The following is a 16,243-nucleotide window of genomic DNA, read 5'->3' on the forward strand; positions in this document are numbered from 1 at the left end:
GAACTAATATAGCAGGATAATTTTCAAGTTGATAATTTTGTACGGTCCCCGAGTGATAGTATAAATATGTAATCGGCTCTTGGCAAAAAAACAGTTCCCCAATAAGCTAACAGGGATCCTAGATAAAAAGTTATCTTTTGTCTTTGCAAAATAAACCTTTGAATATGCTAGTCTGTTTTTTGTGTGTCAATTATTGACACATATTTAATCGTATTCATGTTATACTTAATCTTTGCTGAAATTATTCACAGCAAAAAAGGTGCAAAAAGACAGAAAATAAGATTCACATTTTTCTTTAATATCCTCGGCTCCGCTCCATTATACTAATGATTCAATGGCTGCAACACAAAGACAGAAAAGAAGGAGAAATAAAGAAAGATTGTATTAAATAACGATGTGCATAAGGTTCAGAGGAAGGTTTGGTATAAAAACCCATAAAGTGAATAACTCTACGCTGCAAAAGTGTGTGCTTATAACAAAACATCAGACAATAGTGGACTGGATAGTGGTAAACTACAGAAACATAAAAAAAACAGATCTGATAATAATACACTATAGTAATATAAAAGGAATAGATCTAATAATAATACACTATAGTAATATAAAAGAAATAGATCTGATACACTACAATAATATAAAAGAATATATCTAATAATAATACTCAATAGTAATATAAAAAGGAATAGCTCTAACAATAATACACTATAGTAATATAAAAGGAATAGATCTGATACACTACAATAATATAAAAAGGAATATATCTAATAATATTACTCAATAGCAATATAAAAGGAATATATCTAATAATAATACACTGTAGTAATCTAAAAGGAATAGACCTGATACACTACAATAATATAAAAGGAATATATTTAATAATAATACAATATAGCAATATAAAAGGAATAGATCTACTGTATATACTTGAGTATAAGCCAAGATTTTCAGCCCATTTTTTTAGGCTGAAAGTGCCCCTCTTGGCTTATACTCGAGTGATTGTGCCAGGGGCTCAGCGGGGGAGGGGGAGCAGCAGGAGTGGCGGCTATCACATCATACTCACCTGCTCCCGGTGCGGTCTCTGCAAGTCCCTGCTTCTCAGATGGTCTCTGGTGCCCGCAGCTCTTCCTGTGTTCAGCGATCACGTGGTACCGCTCATTAAAGTAATGAATATGGACACACCTCCACTCCCATAGGCGTGGAGCGCATATTCATTACTTTAATGAGCGGTACCAGTGACCGCTGAACACAGGAAGAAGCTGCCGGCCATCGGAGAAGCAGGGAAGTGCAGACTGTGCCAGGAGGGTTGAGTATAACGGGGGAGGGTGAGCCATGCGATATTCACCTGTCCCCGTTCCACCGCCGGGCTCTGTCTTCTGCATCCTCTGGTTGTGACGTTCAGGTCAGAGGGCGCGATGACGTGTTTAGTGTGCGCCATCTGCCTGCCTGAACAGTCACTGATATAGTAATATAAAATTAAAAGATCTAATAATAATACACTATAGTAAAATAACAGGAATAGATCTAATAATAATACACTGTTGTAAGAAAAAAGCAGTGGACTGGATACTAATATCTGATAGTAATGTAATAGGGGTAGATATTACTACACTGAAGTAAAATAATGGAAGTGCACACTACCATATACCATAGCAATATACTTGGAAAAATAATTAAATAAATCCTTTGGAATTATATATATTTCGGCATAGATTACAAATTCACGTGTACTGATTATTAAGCACAGCAAATATCTGTGTATTCCTGAGTATTAATTGTTTTTAAAGAGCTTAATGACAAAAAATGATGGATTTCATTGGTGCTTTGCCAATTAAATAAAGACACAGAAAACCTGGTTGCTGAAAAATCAATTTTTTTCCAAGAAAGATTACTTATATCGGACCATGCCCTGAGGCAAACAATTTTCAGAAAACATCAGAAGCTGCAAAAACGTCAAAACGTTGCAAATGATCAAGAATTAGAAATATAGACTATAGCTGCCAATACCTGTCTTTTAGGAAGATTCAACAATTAAAATTACAAACAAAAAAAAATATCCACAGAGAGGAGAGAAATAATCACATTTCATCTCCTGATCTAAAATATACGGTACAATATAACAGCATGCTCAGATGCTATAATGAGGCAGCAGACGAGTAACCATTCCCATTGTAAGATCATCCTTCAGGCGTTCTTTTTATTGTTATCGTGGCAACATTTCCTCCAAATCAGCAACCACGTAAGCAACAACAGTCCAGATAGCAGCACAGAGGTTCATCCAGACCGGGTTCTGAACGGTCATTGTGTCTCCTTCCGAGTGATGGAACCAGAAATATTTACTTATATCATCAAGGAGACTTGCACCTACAACATAAATTATACAATGCTATTAATGATGGTAGGAGATTACATATACCGTATATATACACACAGTAGTGTTCAAAATAATAGCAGTGTGTTAAACACGAGTTAATCACAAAATCTTTTTATTAGTTATTATTTCCATGCATTGGGAACATTGCACACTGTTTTCTAATTCAAAACATGAAGAGAAATGTAGAGAATATTTAACTACTTTACAGAAAAAAAAAAATAAACAAAAAAAATTGGGATAAAAAATAGCAGTGTCTGCATTTGTCTTTACAAACTCACAATATGTATTTTTTATGATGATTTAGCATTCCTGTGAATCACCAACCTAATATTTAGTTGTATACCCACAGGTTTTTTAGAACCGCTTCACATCTATGTTGCATAGAGTCAACCAACTTCTGGCACCTGTTGTTCCAGCCAAGCATGCTTTGACTACATTCTACAATTTTTTGGCATTTGTTGGCTTTGCCTAAGATACATCATTTTTAATGTCACCACACAAGTGTTCTATCGGATTAAGGTACGGGGATTGCGTTGGTCACTCCATACCGTCAGTTTTGTTCGACTGGAACCAAGATTATGCTCGTTTACTGGTGTATTTAGGGTCGTTGCTTTGTTGAAACACCCATTTCAAGGGCATATCCTCTTCAGCGTCAGGCAACATGGCCTCAAGTATTTTAATATATGCAGACTGGTCTATGATCCCTGGTATATAATAGGTCCGGCACCAGTAAGAGAAACATCCCCATATCATGATGCTTGCACCACCATGCTTCACTGTCTACGGAGAGTACTGTGGCTTGACTGCTGAGTTTTGGTGTTGTCTGATGAACTGCCTGCGGCCCAAAAAGAACAATTTTACTTTCATCAGTCCACAAAATGTTTCTCCATTTCTTTTTAGGCCAGTTGATGTGTTCTTTGGCAAATTGTATCCACTTCAGTACGTGTTTTTTTTTTTAAACACTGGGACTTTGCGAGGAATTCTTACTAAGAGATTAGGTTCATGCAGGCATCTTCTAACTATCACAGTACTCACAGGTAACTTGAGACTGTTTTTGATCATCCTGGAGCTGATCATTGGCTGAGCCTTTGCCGATCTGGCATCAGTCGAACATCCCTTTGGTGGATATTAACTACTCACAAATGGCACCCATATAAAATCCAGCTGCTGTAGTATCTCAACGACGATGACCCAAATCGGCGGGCTGAATTTGCAGAATGGGCAAAACAAAAATTGGAACAGGACCCTCAGTTTACACAGAACATTATGTTCAGTGATGAGGCAAACTTTTTTGGGTGGGCCATTTATATGGATACACCTAAATAACATGGGAATGGTGACAGTTTTCTTGCGTAGGGTGTCTTGCATTGAAATCTGCTGCAATGACCCGGGTACTGCGTTTACCAGACATCAACACAATTTCTATCCGCTCCTCACGTGTTAACCTCTGCGACATGTCTAAACAAAGAGAAACTTGTAAATAACTCATGAAATAATAAAGTTACGTTAAAACCAAGCAACCATTGATTTTTTTGTGAAATTCTCAATAAGTTTGATGTGTCACATGACCCCTCTTCCCATTGGAAAAAATAAAGTTGGATCCAAAATGTCCGACTTCAAAATGGCCAACATGGTCACCACCCATCTTGAAACATTTTCCCCCTCCCATATACTAATGTGCCACAAACAGGAAGTTGATATCACCAACCATTCCCATTTTATTTTGGTGTATCCATATACATGGCCCACCCTTAATTTTTTAATTACTATCTTTATGTGGTCTATTTGCTCCAAGCATTTTGTTATCATGTCTGGAGGGAGCTCCACAGGGCTATAGCCCATATTAGTTTGGGTTTACTACTTTATGACTACTTGATAACGGTTTCTGTTCCTGAGATTTTGTATATAGTAGCTCCGATGGTGCTGAGTTAACAGAGTGGTTATTTCAGGAGAACCAGAGATTACGTGAGGGAAGATAAGATTAGTTCGGAGGTATATGGAGGAGACAGGTTATGGATGGTTTGTAGGTTAGTGTTAGTAGTTTGAACTTGAAACGCTGGGGAGTTGGGAGACAATTAAAGGATTTGCAAAGTGGAGAAGCAGAGGAGTGTTTAGGAGAGAGATGAATTAGTCGGGCAGCAGAGTTAAGGACAAACTGGAGAGGAGCGAGAGTGTTAGCAAGTAGGCCACAGAGGAGAATGTTGTTGTCAAGGCGCCAGATGATGAGAGCATGCACAAACATTTTATTAGAGTGACGGTCGAGGAAAGGACAGATTATGGAAATATTTTTGAGCTGCAGGTGACAGGAGGTGGAGAGAGCTTGGATGTGCAGTTTGAAGGACAGGGCAGAGTCAAGGGTTACTCCGGGAATCTGAGCAGCAGAGAGGTGACCTGTGGACCAGAGAGGTAGATCTGAGTGTCATCAATGTATAGATTGTACTAGAAGCCATGGGACTTTAGGAGCTGTCCCAGGCGGGGGGGATAGATGTAGAAGAGTAGGAGTCCTAGGACAGAGCCTTGAGGAAATTAAAATGAGAGTGGGCGGGATGAAAAGGTAGTGTGGGAGTGGGAGACACTAAATGTGTGGCTGAATAGGTATGAGGAGATCCAGGATAGGGCTAGGTCTTTGACATCAAAGAAAGAGAGGATCTGTAGTAGGAGGCAGTGGTCAACTGTATCGAAAGCAGTGGACAGGTCTGGAAGGAGGAGTATAGAGAATTATCTGTTAGCTTTGGTTGTAAGTCGTTAGCAATTTTGGTCATAGCAGTTTCAGTGGAATGATGGGGACAGAAGACAGATTGTAGAGTGTCGAAGAGTGAGTTAGATGAAAGGTGGGAGGAAAGTTTGGCATGAACGTGCTGCTCAATGAGTTTGGAAGCGAATGGGAGCAACAATATAGTTGAGTTGAGGGATGGCTTCCTGAGGATAGGTATGAATGTGGCATGTTTGAAAGCAGAAGGGAAGGTACCAGAAGTTTGAGATGGGTTGAAGAAATGGGAGGTTATGGAGGAAGGGCATTGATCTGGTATACAAAGGGGTTGTGGTGGTTTAACAATAAGGACTTGCATTTTTGGTCGATCTTATTTTTGGAGTGTGTGGCAAAGTTCTCAACAGAAATGAGGGATGTCCCTCTGGCCACCCCAGCTACCTGTTCCTAGGGGGTCAGCTACCATTTACCCAAGGTCAGTCCTCGAGTAGCACCTGGACCACCTCCCTCATCTCTCCTCGGATCTCAGTATCATATGTTGCTGGTGATCCGTGGTCAGATTGGGTGAGGATACTTGTCACATCCCTCCAAGTCTTCCTTGGACTCCGGCACAGTGGTTCCACCAGCCAGCCTATTACATGGATACCGACAGAGTGCACTTCAAAAGAATGGAGGATAAGGGAGGGTAGAGGTGAGATTGGGTTGAAGGTGCAGTTGCATTTTATAGTAGTTGCTGTAATGTTATGCCAAGCGCCTCTGCATGGTGTCCTGTTCTGCTACCATGCAGGGATGCCGGCCTACTCACCACCCCAGCCAGTGGTGCTATACCTGGCATGCTCTTGTTCCTGCCTACATCCTCCTCTGTGGATGCCACACTGTCTCAGCAGCGTGCCTAGGGCACGGGTGCGCACACTCCCCTGTTCTTAAAGGGGCTGCTGTTATGAATAGGTAATTCAGAACCACAATGGACCTTGAAGTTCAGAGCACACAAGTGACCTGACAAAAACCACAAAACATAGGACGAGCTCTGAGACGTGGAAACTCTGCTGACCGCAATCCCTAAACCTATCAAACCACACTAGAGGTAGCCGTGGATTGCGCCTAATGCTCCCTATGCAACTCGGCACAGCCTGAGAAACTAGCTAGTCCTGAAGATAGAAAAATAAGCCTACCTTGCCTCAGAGAAATTCCCCAAAGGAAAAGGCAGCCCCCCACATATAATGACTGTGAGTAAAGATGAAAATACAAACACAGAGATGAAATAGATTTTAGCAAAGTGAGGCCCGACTTACTGAATAGACCGAGGATAGGAAAGATAGCTTTGCGGTCAACACAAAAACCTACTAACAACCACGCAGAGGGGCAAAAAGACCCTCTGCACCGACTAACGGTACGGAGGTGCTCCCTCTGCGTCTCAGAGCTTCCAGCAAGCAAGCAAAACCAAAAAAGCAAGCTGGACAGAAAATAAGCAACAAGAGTAACACAAGCAGAACTTAGCTTATGCTGAGCAGACAGGCCACAGGAAAGATCCAGGAGGAAGCAAGACCAATACTAGAACATTGACTGGAGGCCAGGATCAAAGCACTAGGTGGAGTTAAATAGAGCAGCACCTAACGACTTAACCTCATCACCTGAGGAAGGAAACTCAGAAGCCGCAGTACCACTCGTGACCACAGGAGGGAGCTTAATCACAGAATTCACAACAGTACCCCCCCTTGAGGAGGGGTCACCGAACCCTCACCAGAGCCCCCAGGCCGACCAGGATGAGCCATATGAAAGGCACGAACAAGATCGGCAGCATGGACATCAGAGGCAAAGACCCAGGAATTATCTTCCTGACCATAACCCTTCCACTTAACCAGATACTGGAGTTTCCGTCTCGAAACACGAGAATCCAAAATCTTCTCCACTATATACTCCAACTCCCCCTCCACCAAAACCGGGGCAGGAGGATCAACAGATGGAACCACAGGCGCCACGTATCTCCGCAACAATGACCTATGGAATACGTTTTGGATGGAAAAAGAATCTGGAAGGGTCAAACGAAAAGACACAGGAATAAGAACCTCAGAAATCCTATACGGACCAATGAAACGAGGCTTATACTTAGGAGAGGAAACCTTCATAGGAATATAACGAGATGACAACCAAACCAAATCCCCAACACGAAGTCGGGGACCCACACAGCGTCTGCGATTAGCGAAACGTTGAGCCTTCTCCTGGGACAAGGTCAAATTGTCCACTACATGAGTCCAAATCCGCTGCAACCTGTCCACCACAGTATCCACACCAGGACAGTCCGAAGACTCAACCTGCCCTGAAGAGAAACGAGGATGGAACCCAGAATTGCAGAAAAACGGTGAAACCAAGGTAGCCGAGCTGGCCCGATTATTAAGAGCGAACTCAGCCAACGGCAAAAAGGACACCCAATCATCCTGATCAGCAGAAACAAAACATCTCAGATATGTTTCCAAGGTCTGATTGGTTCGTTCAGTCTGGCCATTTGTCTGAGGATGGAAAGCCGAGGAAAAAGACAAATCAATGCCCATCCTAGCACAAAAGGCTCGCCAAAACCTCGAAACAAACTGGGAACCTCTGTCAGAAACGATGTTCTCTGGAATGCCATGTAAACGAACCACATGCTGGAAGAACAATAGCACCAAATCAGAGGAGGAAGGTAATTTAGACAAGGGTACCAAATGGATCATCTTAGAGAAGCGATCACAAACTACCCAAATGACCGACATTTTTTGAGAGACGGGGAGATCCGAAATAAAATCCATAGAGATATGTGTCCAAGGCCTCTTCGGGATCGTCAAGGGCAAAAGCAACCCACTGGCACGAGAACAGCAGGGCTTAGCCCGAGCACAAATCCCACAGGACTGCACAAAAGAACGCACATCCCGCGACGGAGACGGCCACCAAAAGGATCTAGCCACCAAATCTCTGGTACCAAAGATTCCAGGATGACCAGCCAACACCGAACAATGAACCTCAGAGATAACTTTATTCGTCCACCTATCAGGGACAAACAGTTTCTCTGCTGGGCAACGATCAGGTTTATTAGCCTGAAATTTTTGCAGAACCCGCCGCAAATCAGGGGAGATCGCAGACACAATTACTCCCTCTTTGAGAATACCCGCCGGCTCAGGCAAACCCGGAGAGTCGGGCACAAAACTCCTAGACAGGGCATCCGCCTTCACATTTTTAGAGCCCGGAAGGTACGAAACCACAAAGTCAAAACAGGAGAAAAACAGCGACCAACGAGCCTGTCTAGGATTCAACCGTTTGGCAGACTCGAGATAAGTCAAGTTCTTGTGATCAGTCAAGACCACCACGTGATGCTTAGTTCCTTCAAGCCAATGACACCACTCCTCAAATGCCCACTTCATGGCCAGCAACTCTCGATTGCCAACATCATAATTTCGCTCAGCAGGCGAAAACTTCCTGGAAAAGAAGGCGCATGGCTTCATCAGCGAGTAATCAGCACCTCTTTGCGACAAAACAGCCCCCGCTCCAATTTCAGAAGCATCAACCTCAACCTGGAACGGAAGCGAAACATCTGGTTGACAACACAGGGGCAGAAGAAAAACGACGCTTTAACTCTTGAAAAGCTTCCACAGCAGCAGAAGACCAATTGACCACATCAGCATCCTTCTTGGTCAAATCGGTCAATGGTTTAGCAATACTAGAAAAATTACAGATGAAGCGACGATAAAAATTAGCAAAGCCAAGGAACTTTTGCAGACTCTTCAGAGATGTCGGCTGAGTCCAATCATAAATGGCCTGGACCTTAACAAGGTCCATCTCGATGGTAGAAGGGGAAAAAATGAACCCCAAAAATGAAACCTTCTGAACACCAAAGAGACACTTTGATCCCTTCACAAACAAAGAATTAGCACGCAGGACCTGGAACACCATTCTGACCTGCTTCACATGAGACTCCCAATCATCCGAGAAGACCAAAATATCATCCAAGTATACAATCAGGAATTTATCCAGGTACTCTCGGAAGATGTCATGCATAAAGGACTGAAATACTGATGGAGCATTGGCAAGTCCGAATGGCATAACTAGGTACTCAAAATGGCCCTCGGGCGTATTAAATGCAGTTTTCCATTCATCGCCCCGTTTAATACGCACAAGATTATATGCACCACGAAGATCTATCTTGGTGAACCAACTAGCCCCCTTAATCCGAGCAAACAAATCAGATAGCAGCGGCAAGGGGTACTGAAATTTGACCGTGATTTTATTTAGAAGGCGGTAATCAATACAAGGTCTCAGCGAACCATCCTTCTTGGCCACAAAAAAGAACCCTGCTCCCAATGGCGACGACGACGGCCGAATATGACCCTTCTCCAAGGATTCTTTTACATAACTCCGCATAGCGGCGTGCTCAGGTACAGATAAATTAAACAGTCGACCCTTAGGAAACTTACTACCAGGAATCAACTCGATAGCACAATCACAATCCCTATGCGCAGGTAGGGCATTGGACTTGGGCTCATCGAATACATCCCGGTAATCAGACAAGAACTCTGGGACCTCAGAAGGGGTGGATGATGAGATAGACAGAAATGGAACATCACCATGTACCCCCTGACAACCCCAGCTGGACACAGACATTGATTTCCAATCTAATACTGGGTTATGGACTTGTAGCCATGGCAACCCCAACACGACCACATCATGCAGATTTTGCAACACCAGAAAGCAAATATCCTCCTGGTGCGCAGGAGCCATGCACATGGTCAGCTGGGTCCAATACTGAGGCTTATTCTTGGCCAAAGGCGTAGCATCAATTCCTCTCAATGGAATAAGACACTGCAAGGGCTCCAAGACAAACCCACAGCGCCTAGCAAACTCCAAGTCCATCAAATTCAGGGCAGCGCCTGAATCCACAAATGCCATGACAGAATAGGAAGACAAAGAGCATATCAAAGTAACGGACAAAAGAAATTTCGACTGTACCGTACCAATGGTGGCAGACTTAGCGAACCGCTTAGTGCGCTTAGGACAATCGGAGATAGCATGAGTGGAATCACCACAGTAGAAACACAGCCCATTCTGACGTCTGTGTTCTTGCCTTTCAGCTCTGGTCAAAGTCCTATAGCACTGCATAGACTCAGGTTTATGCTCAGATAATACCGCCAAATGGTGCACAGATTTACGCTCACGCAAGCGTCGACCGATCTGAATGGCCAAAGGCATAGACTCATTCAGACCAGCAGGCATAGGAAATCCCACCATGACATCCTTAAGGGCTTCAGAGAGACCCTTTCTGAAGATTGCTGCCAAAGCACATTCATTCCATTGAGTGAGCACAGACCACTTTCTAAACTTCTGACAATAAATCTCTATCTCATCCTGACCCTGACACAGAGCCAGCAAATTTTTCTCTGCCTGATCCACTGATTTAGGTTCATCGTACAGTAATCCGAGCGCCAGAAAAAACGCATCAATATTACATAATGCAGGATCTCCTGGCGCAAGGGAAAATGCCCAGTCTTGAGGGTCGCCACGTAATAAATAAATAATGATCTTAACTTGTTGAACTGGGTCACCAGAGGAGCGAGGTTTCAACGCCAGAAACAGTTTGCAATTATTTTTGAAACTCAGAAATTTAGCTCTATCTCCAGAAAACAAATCAGGAATAGGAATTCTTGGTTCTAACATAGAATTCTGAGCCACAAAGTCTTGAATATTTTGTACTCTTGCAGTGAGAAGATCCACACATGAAGACAGACCTTTAATGTCCATCACCACACCTGTGTCCTGAACCACCCAAATGTCTAGGGGAAAAAAAGGCAAAACACAAAGAAAAAAAAAATGGTCTCAGAACTTCTTTTTTCCCTCTATTGAGAAGCATAGTACTTTGGGCCTCCAGTACTGTTATGAATAGGTAATTCAGAACCACAATGGACCTTGAAGTTCAGAGCACACAAGTGACCTGACAAAAACCACAAAACATAGGACGAGCTCTGAGACGTGGAAACTCTGCTGACCGCAATCCCTAAACCTATCAAACCACACTAGAGGTAGCCGTGGATTGCGCCTAACACTCCCTATGCAACTCGGCACAGCCTGAGAAACTAGCTAGTCCTGAAGATAGAAAAATAAGCCTACCTTGCCTCAGAGAAATTCCCCAAAGGAAAAGGCAGCCCCCCACATATAATGACTGTGAGTTAAGATGAAAATACAAACACAGAGATGAAATAGATTTAGCAAAGTGAGGCCCGACTTACTGAATAGACCGAGGATAGGAAAGATAGCTTTGCGGTCAACACAAAAACCTACTAACAACCACGCAGAGGGGCAAAAAGACCCTCCGCACCGACTAACGGTACGGAGGTGCTCCCTCTGCGTCTCAGAGCTTCCAGCAAGCAAGCAAAACCAAAAAAGCAAGCTGGACAGAAAATAAGCAACAAAAGTAACACAAGCAGAACTTAGCTTATGCTGAGCAGACAGGCCACAGGAACGATCCAGGAGGAAGCAAGACCAATACTAGAACATTGACTGGAGGCTAGGATCAAAGCACTAGGTGGAGTTAAATAGAGCAGCACCTAACGACTTAACCTCATCACCTGAGGAAGGAAACTCAGAAGCCGCAGTACCACTCGTGACCACAGGAGGGAGCTTAATCACAGAATTCACAACAGGCTGCGCACACATGGTAAATGTTCCCAGCTGGGAGGCATTTAGTTTAATGTGTATACACCTGCAAGGTGTTTGCCAGCCAATAGCTGGGAATCATCTTGCATAAAAGGCACCCTCCAGTTCTGGAAGGTGCCTGAGCAACTAGTTATAGTTATGTTAGGTGGTTTGGTGGTAACTGTATGTTGCCAGCTCCCCTTTCCTTAGTCTGTTAGTATCCTGTGTGTTAGTCTGCCATAGTTAGCCTTTGTTTCCTGTTACTCCTTCAGCGGTGTCTGAATCCCTTAACCGTGTCTGCGGTACCTGTACCCCATGATCGCATAAGCGGTATCGGTCTGCCACCTTGGGAGCTGCATACCCAGGCCAGAACAGTGAACTTATCCCTGTCGGAATCCAGTCTGCACAGTGTGAATCTGTCCCTGTGGCTGCCCTGTCTGCACAGGGAGAACCTGTCCCAGTGGCCGTCCTGTCTGCACAGTGCAAACTTGTTCCAAGTGGCCGTCCTGTCAGAAATCGTCCCAAGAGGCCGTCCTGTCTGAACTTGTCCCAAGTGGCTGTCCTGCTTTATCTGAGAATCTGAAGTAATGTCTCTGCCTTTTGGGGTCAACAGCTACTGCTGGACGTTGACCTGGAGTGGCACCTGGCAGCTACTTGCCCCACAAGTCTGACCTCACCACTAAAGGCTCCAGGGAACACCAAGGTAGCTGCTTAGTCATGCCCTCCATGTTTGCCACCTAGGAGCGTAATAGTTGCATTTGGGGAATAACATATCGAGTTGTACAAATACAGTATACATACCCTTTATAGAACATTTGTTATCTTATGAACAAGATGAACCTCTATTTTTACCCCCCAACTTAAAGAATAGATCAGATATTAATTAGACAAACCCTTTTTCAATACCGAAGAGAGTCTTTTGAGTTTTCACGAGTGAATGATGTGTCCATTTAGTGTAAGTCTAAGCTAGCCTCTACATCCGCACATTACAACGAGGCAAGACAAAGAAAAAGAGATGCATTTTCACAGTGTATTTCTTCCCCTTTAGAAAACCTCAATTACTTACATTTCCCTTCCTTGCTCCGTGAGCTGAATTTACATTTTGATTTCTTTTCTAAGAACTTGCCATCTCCACTCTTATCTTGTGATAATAATTACTTTGCCACCAATGGAAACCATTCGCTACCTTTAGTAAAGTGGCAGTTAATTAAACTTGAACACCCACTTCAAAGTTTAATGAATTATCTAGTAAAGGTCTTATGTAATATAATACTGACTGTAATCACGGTGGCTTAAAGAAAACTCATTTATATTGACCCTGATTGAAAAAAAAGAGAAAGAAATGTATTAAATATGACAGTTGGAAATGCATTTCTGTACGAATAGGAAGATGAGGAAACTTTGCACAATGTGATGCAAAAGGGAATTAGATTGGAACTGTAGGCGTGCAAATAAAGAGAGTGCTGAAATGGGGACGAGGGAAATAGAGGTTATTAAATTGGTGACGTTTAGAGAAAAGAAGGAAATGTGGATAGATTTACACTTCAGCAGGATAAATGAGAGGGCTAATAAGATTGGGTTAAACAGTTATATGATCTATGAGATGTGAGGTGCACATCTCTAATAAGAATAGTCACCCCTTCTCCTAACTACACCGACGTAATTTCTAATGCCTGGGCCCCAGAGCAAAGTCTGTAGCAGGGTGCAAGCACCATGCAACCATGTGCCATTTATAATATTGGATTAAGCTCCCACCTTGACCTTTGGATTGTCCCCAGATTACTGTGGTTCCATTCCTAATATTCTCAACTCATTGCTTGCATCCCAAATCTGATTTGACCCTAGCAGCCTTTTGCATCCTAACTAGAGAAACACATCGATCCAAAATATAATTTGTTATGGATTTTGTTGTATCCAGAAATTGTGGCATTCAATTCACACAAATCCAGCAAAATGTCCCTCATTGCCAATTTCCAGTCCTCCACATCTATTTTCCATCACTCACAGTCACGTGTACGGTGACGTAATGAAGTGCATCTCACCTCACACATGACAGTGTGAGTCTAATCTCTGACCTCAGAGCCTGAAGAGAAAAACAGAAAAAACAAAAACTGATGTGGCGGACCAAAGAGCAGCCGCGGTGGCAAAAGGACAGACAAAGGACGAGGGAAGGTGAATATAGTATACTAGATGGTGGCCCGATTCTAACGCATCGGGTATTCTAGAATATGCATGTCCACGTAGTATATTGCCCAGCCACGTAGTATATTGCCCAGCCACGTAGTATATTGCCCAACCACGTAGTATATTGCCCAGCCACGTAGTATATTGCCCAGCCACGTAGTATATTGCCCAGCCACGTAGTTCACGTAGTATATTGCCCAGCCACGTAGTATATTGCCCAGCCACGTAGTTCACGTAGTATATTGCCCAGTCACGTAGTATATTGCCCAGTCACGTAGTATATTGCCCAGTCACGTAGTATATTGCCCAGTCACATAGTATATTGCCCAGCTTGCCCAGTCACATAGTATATTGCACAGAGCCGCGTAGTATACAGCACAGAGCCACGTAGTATACAGCACAGAGCCCCGAATTATACAGCACAGAGCCACATAGTATACAGCACAGAGCCACGTAGTATACAGCACAGAGCCACATAGTATATTGCCCAGTCACGTAGTATATTGCCCAGCCACATAGTATATTGCCCAGTCACGTAGTATACAGCACAGAGGCACGTAGTATACTGCCCAGTCACGTAGTATACAGCACAGAGGCACGTAGTATACTGCCCAGTCACGTAGTATACAGCACAGAGCCACGTAGTATACTGCCCAATCACGTAGTATATTGGCCAGTCACGTAGTATGCACTATATCCCTGTTAAAAAAAAGAATTAAAATAAAAAATAGTTACCTAATAGTTATCTACCTCCTGGAGCCTCCGGATCGAAGCGGCCGGTTCCCGATGCTTGTCGCGCGCTCCGGTCTGAAGATTGCATTGCGGTCTCGCGAGATGATGACGTAGCGGTCTCGCGAGACCGTACATCATCTCACGAGACCGCAATGCATGCAGAGGTCACCGGGGCGTCGCGCGGAGCGGGAAAGGCCGGTTGCTGATTCGGGGGGGCCACCGGAGGGTGAATATGTAACTATTTTTTATTTTATTTATTATTTTTAACATTAGATATTTTTACTATTCATGCTGCATAGGCAGCATGAATAGTAAAAAGGTGGTCACACAGGGTTAATAGCAGCGCTAACCGAGTGTGTTACACCGCGGTCAACGCTGCCATTAACCTTGTGTGAGCGCTGACCGGAGGGGAGTATGCGGGCGCCGGGCACTGACTGCAGGGAGGAAGGAGCGGCCATTTTCTTTTGGACTGTGCCCGTCGCTGAATGGTCGCGGCAGCTATGACAGGCAGCTGCCGAGACCAATCAGCGAATGGATAACCGTGACAGAAAGGACAGACAGACAGACAGAAAGACGGAAATGACCCTTAGACAATTATATAGTAGATTATTTTTTAGCTCTTTTCCTCCCCTCCATTTATTGTGTCTTGAGGTTTGGAGTAAGCTCAGAGCATAAAAAAAATGTATTTCAATGGCAATTTGGACACTTTTGACTCTGGTCGATTTTATTAAAACCAAATCAAATCTGCTGGCCGAATGGAGCAAATCTCCCCTTAACCAAATTTCAGGAGATTTGCTCACCTCTACCTCTACTCCTGAATTATATCCAGCTGATGACCCCTCACTACATTCCTGACTTATCTACAATTTCTCTGTTTCAGCACTCCAGCAATCGGTGACTATTCTGGATACTGCAAACCAGGAAACTGCATACCTTCTTGCATAGGGTTGCATAGGGTAAGTATGAAGAACAGAGACATTCCTTAAGGGGGTTATCCAGGGCTTTTATGATGATCTATGCCGGCTCAACTAATGATTCCCCTGCTTCATTTCACACATAGTAAACAGAGCACTACCTTCTCTTCCGGTCTGCACTGTCGGCGAGACGTCGCTGCAAATATCTTGCCGATTGACAGCCAACTCACTGCAGTTTGGCAGTGGGGAGACAGCCAATAAATCAATGTGACATTGCTCTGTTGATGGGGCGTCTATGGCTGAGTGGAAGAATGGAGACTGCTCTGTTGACATGACTTCAGTGGAATCGCAGAATCACCGGCAGCAGTGGTCCGTGACCAATCTGAGCTAGCAGAGACAGGCACCAGGTTGAAAAGTAAGGTAGGTAGCAACTACCTGCCTGTTAATTCTTAGTCTCATACGCAAAAATGTTAAAAGTCCCGGACAAGCCCTATTAACTCTGTACTCCAGTCAGCCGAAATCTATTGAAGATCAGATGATCCACAGTGACTTTCCACGATGGCATTTTCTGGGTGTTGAGACAGGATCAGGAAGAGAAGATCAGCGGGAACCTGTTAAGCATCAGAGTGAGAGTCACAGGGATCAACCCTTTTTATTTCAAACCACTCGGTGCCCATTGCA

At 43.8% G+C, this 16,243-nt stretch overlaps 1 protein-coding gene across 3 annotated transcripts in view; it reads right to left on the minus strand.

Moving 5' to 3' along the window:
* Nucleotides 1-1,853: 1,853 nt before the first annotated feature.
* CPQ (carboxypeptidase Q) overlaps nt 1,854-16,243 on the minus strand; it is a 649,160-nt gene continuing 634,770 nt past the window's right edge. For all 3 annotated transcript variants that reach the window (XM_069731668.1, XM_069731670.1, XM_069731669.1), the window contains exon 8: nt 1,854-2,361. In XM_069731668.1, the coding sequence (XP_069587769.1) occupies nt 2,201-2,361 (161 nt within the window). In that variant the 3' untranslated portion in view covers nt 1,854-2,200. The remainder of the gene's footprint in view (nt 2,362-16,243) is intronic.

This window comes from Ranitomeya imitator, chromosome 6 (assembly GCF_032444005.1).
Source record: "Ranitomeya imitator isolate aRanImi1 chromosome 6, aRanImi1.pri, whole genome shotgun sequence".
NCBI classification, from domain to species: Eukaryota; Metazoa; Chordata; class Amphibia; order Anura; family Dendrobatidae; genus Ranitomeya; species Ranitomeya imitator.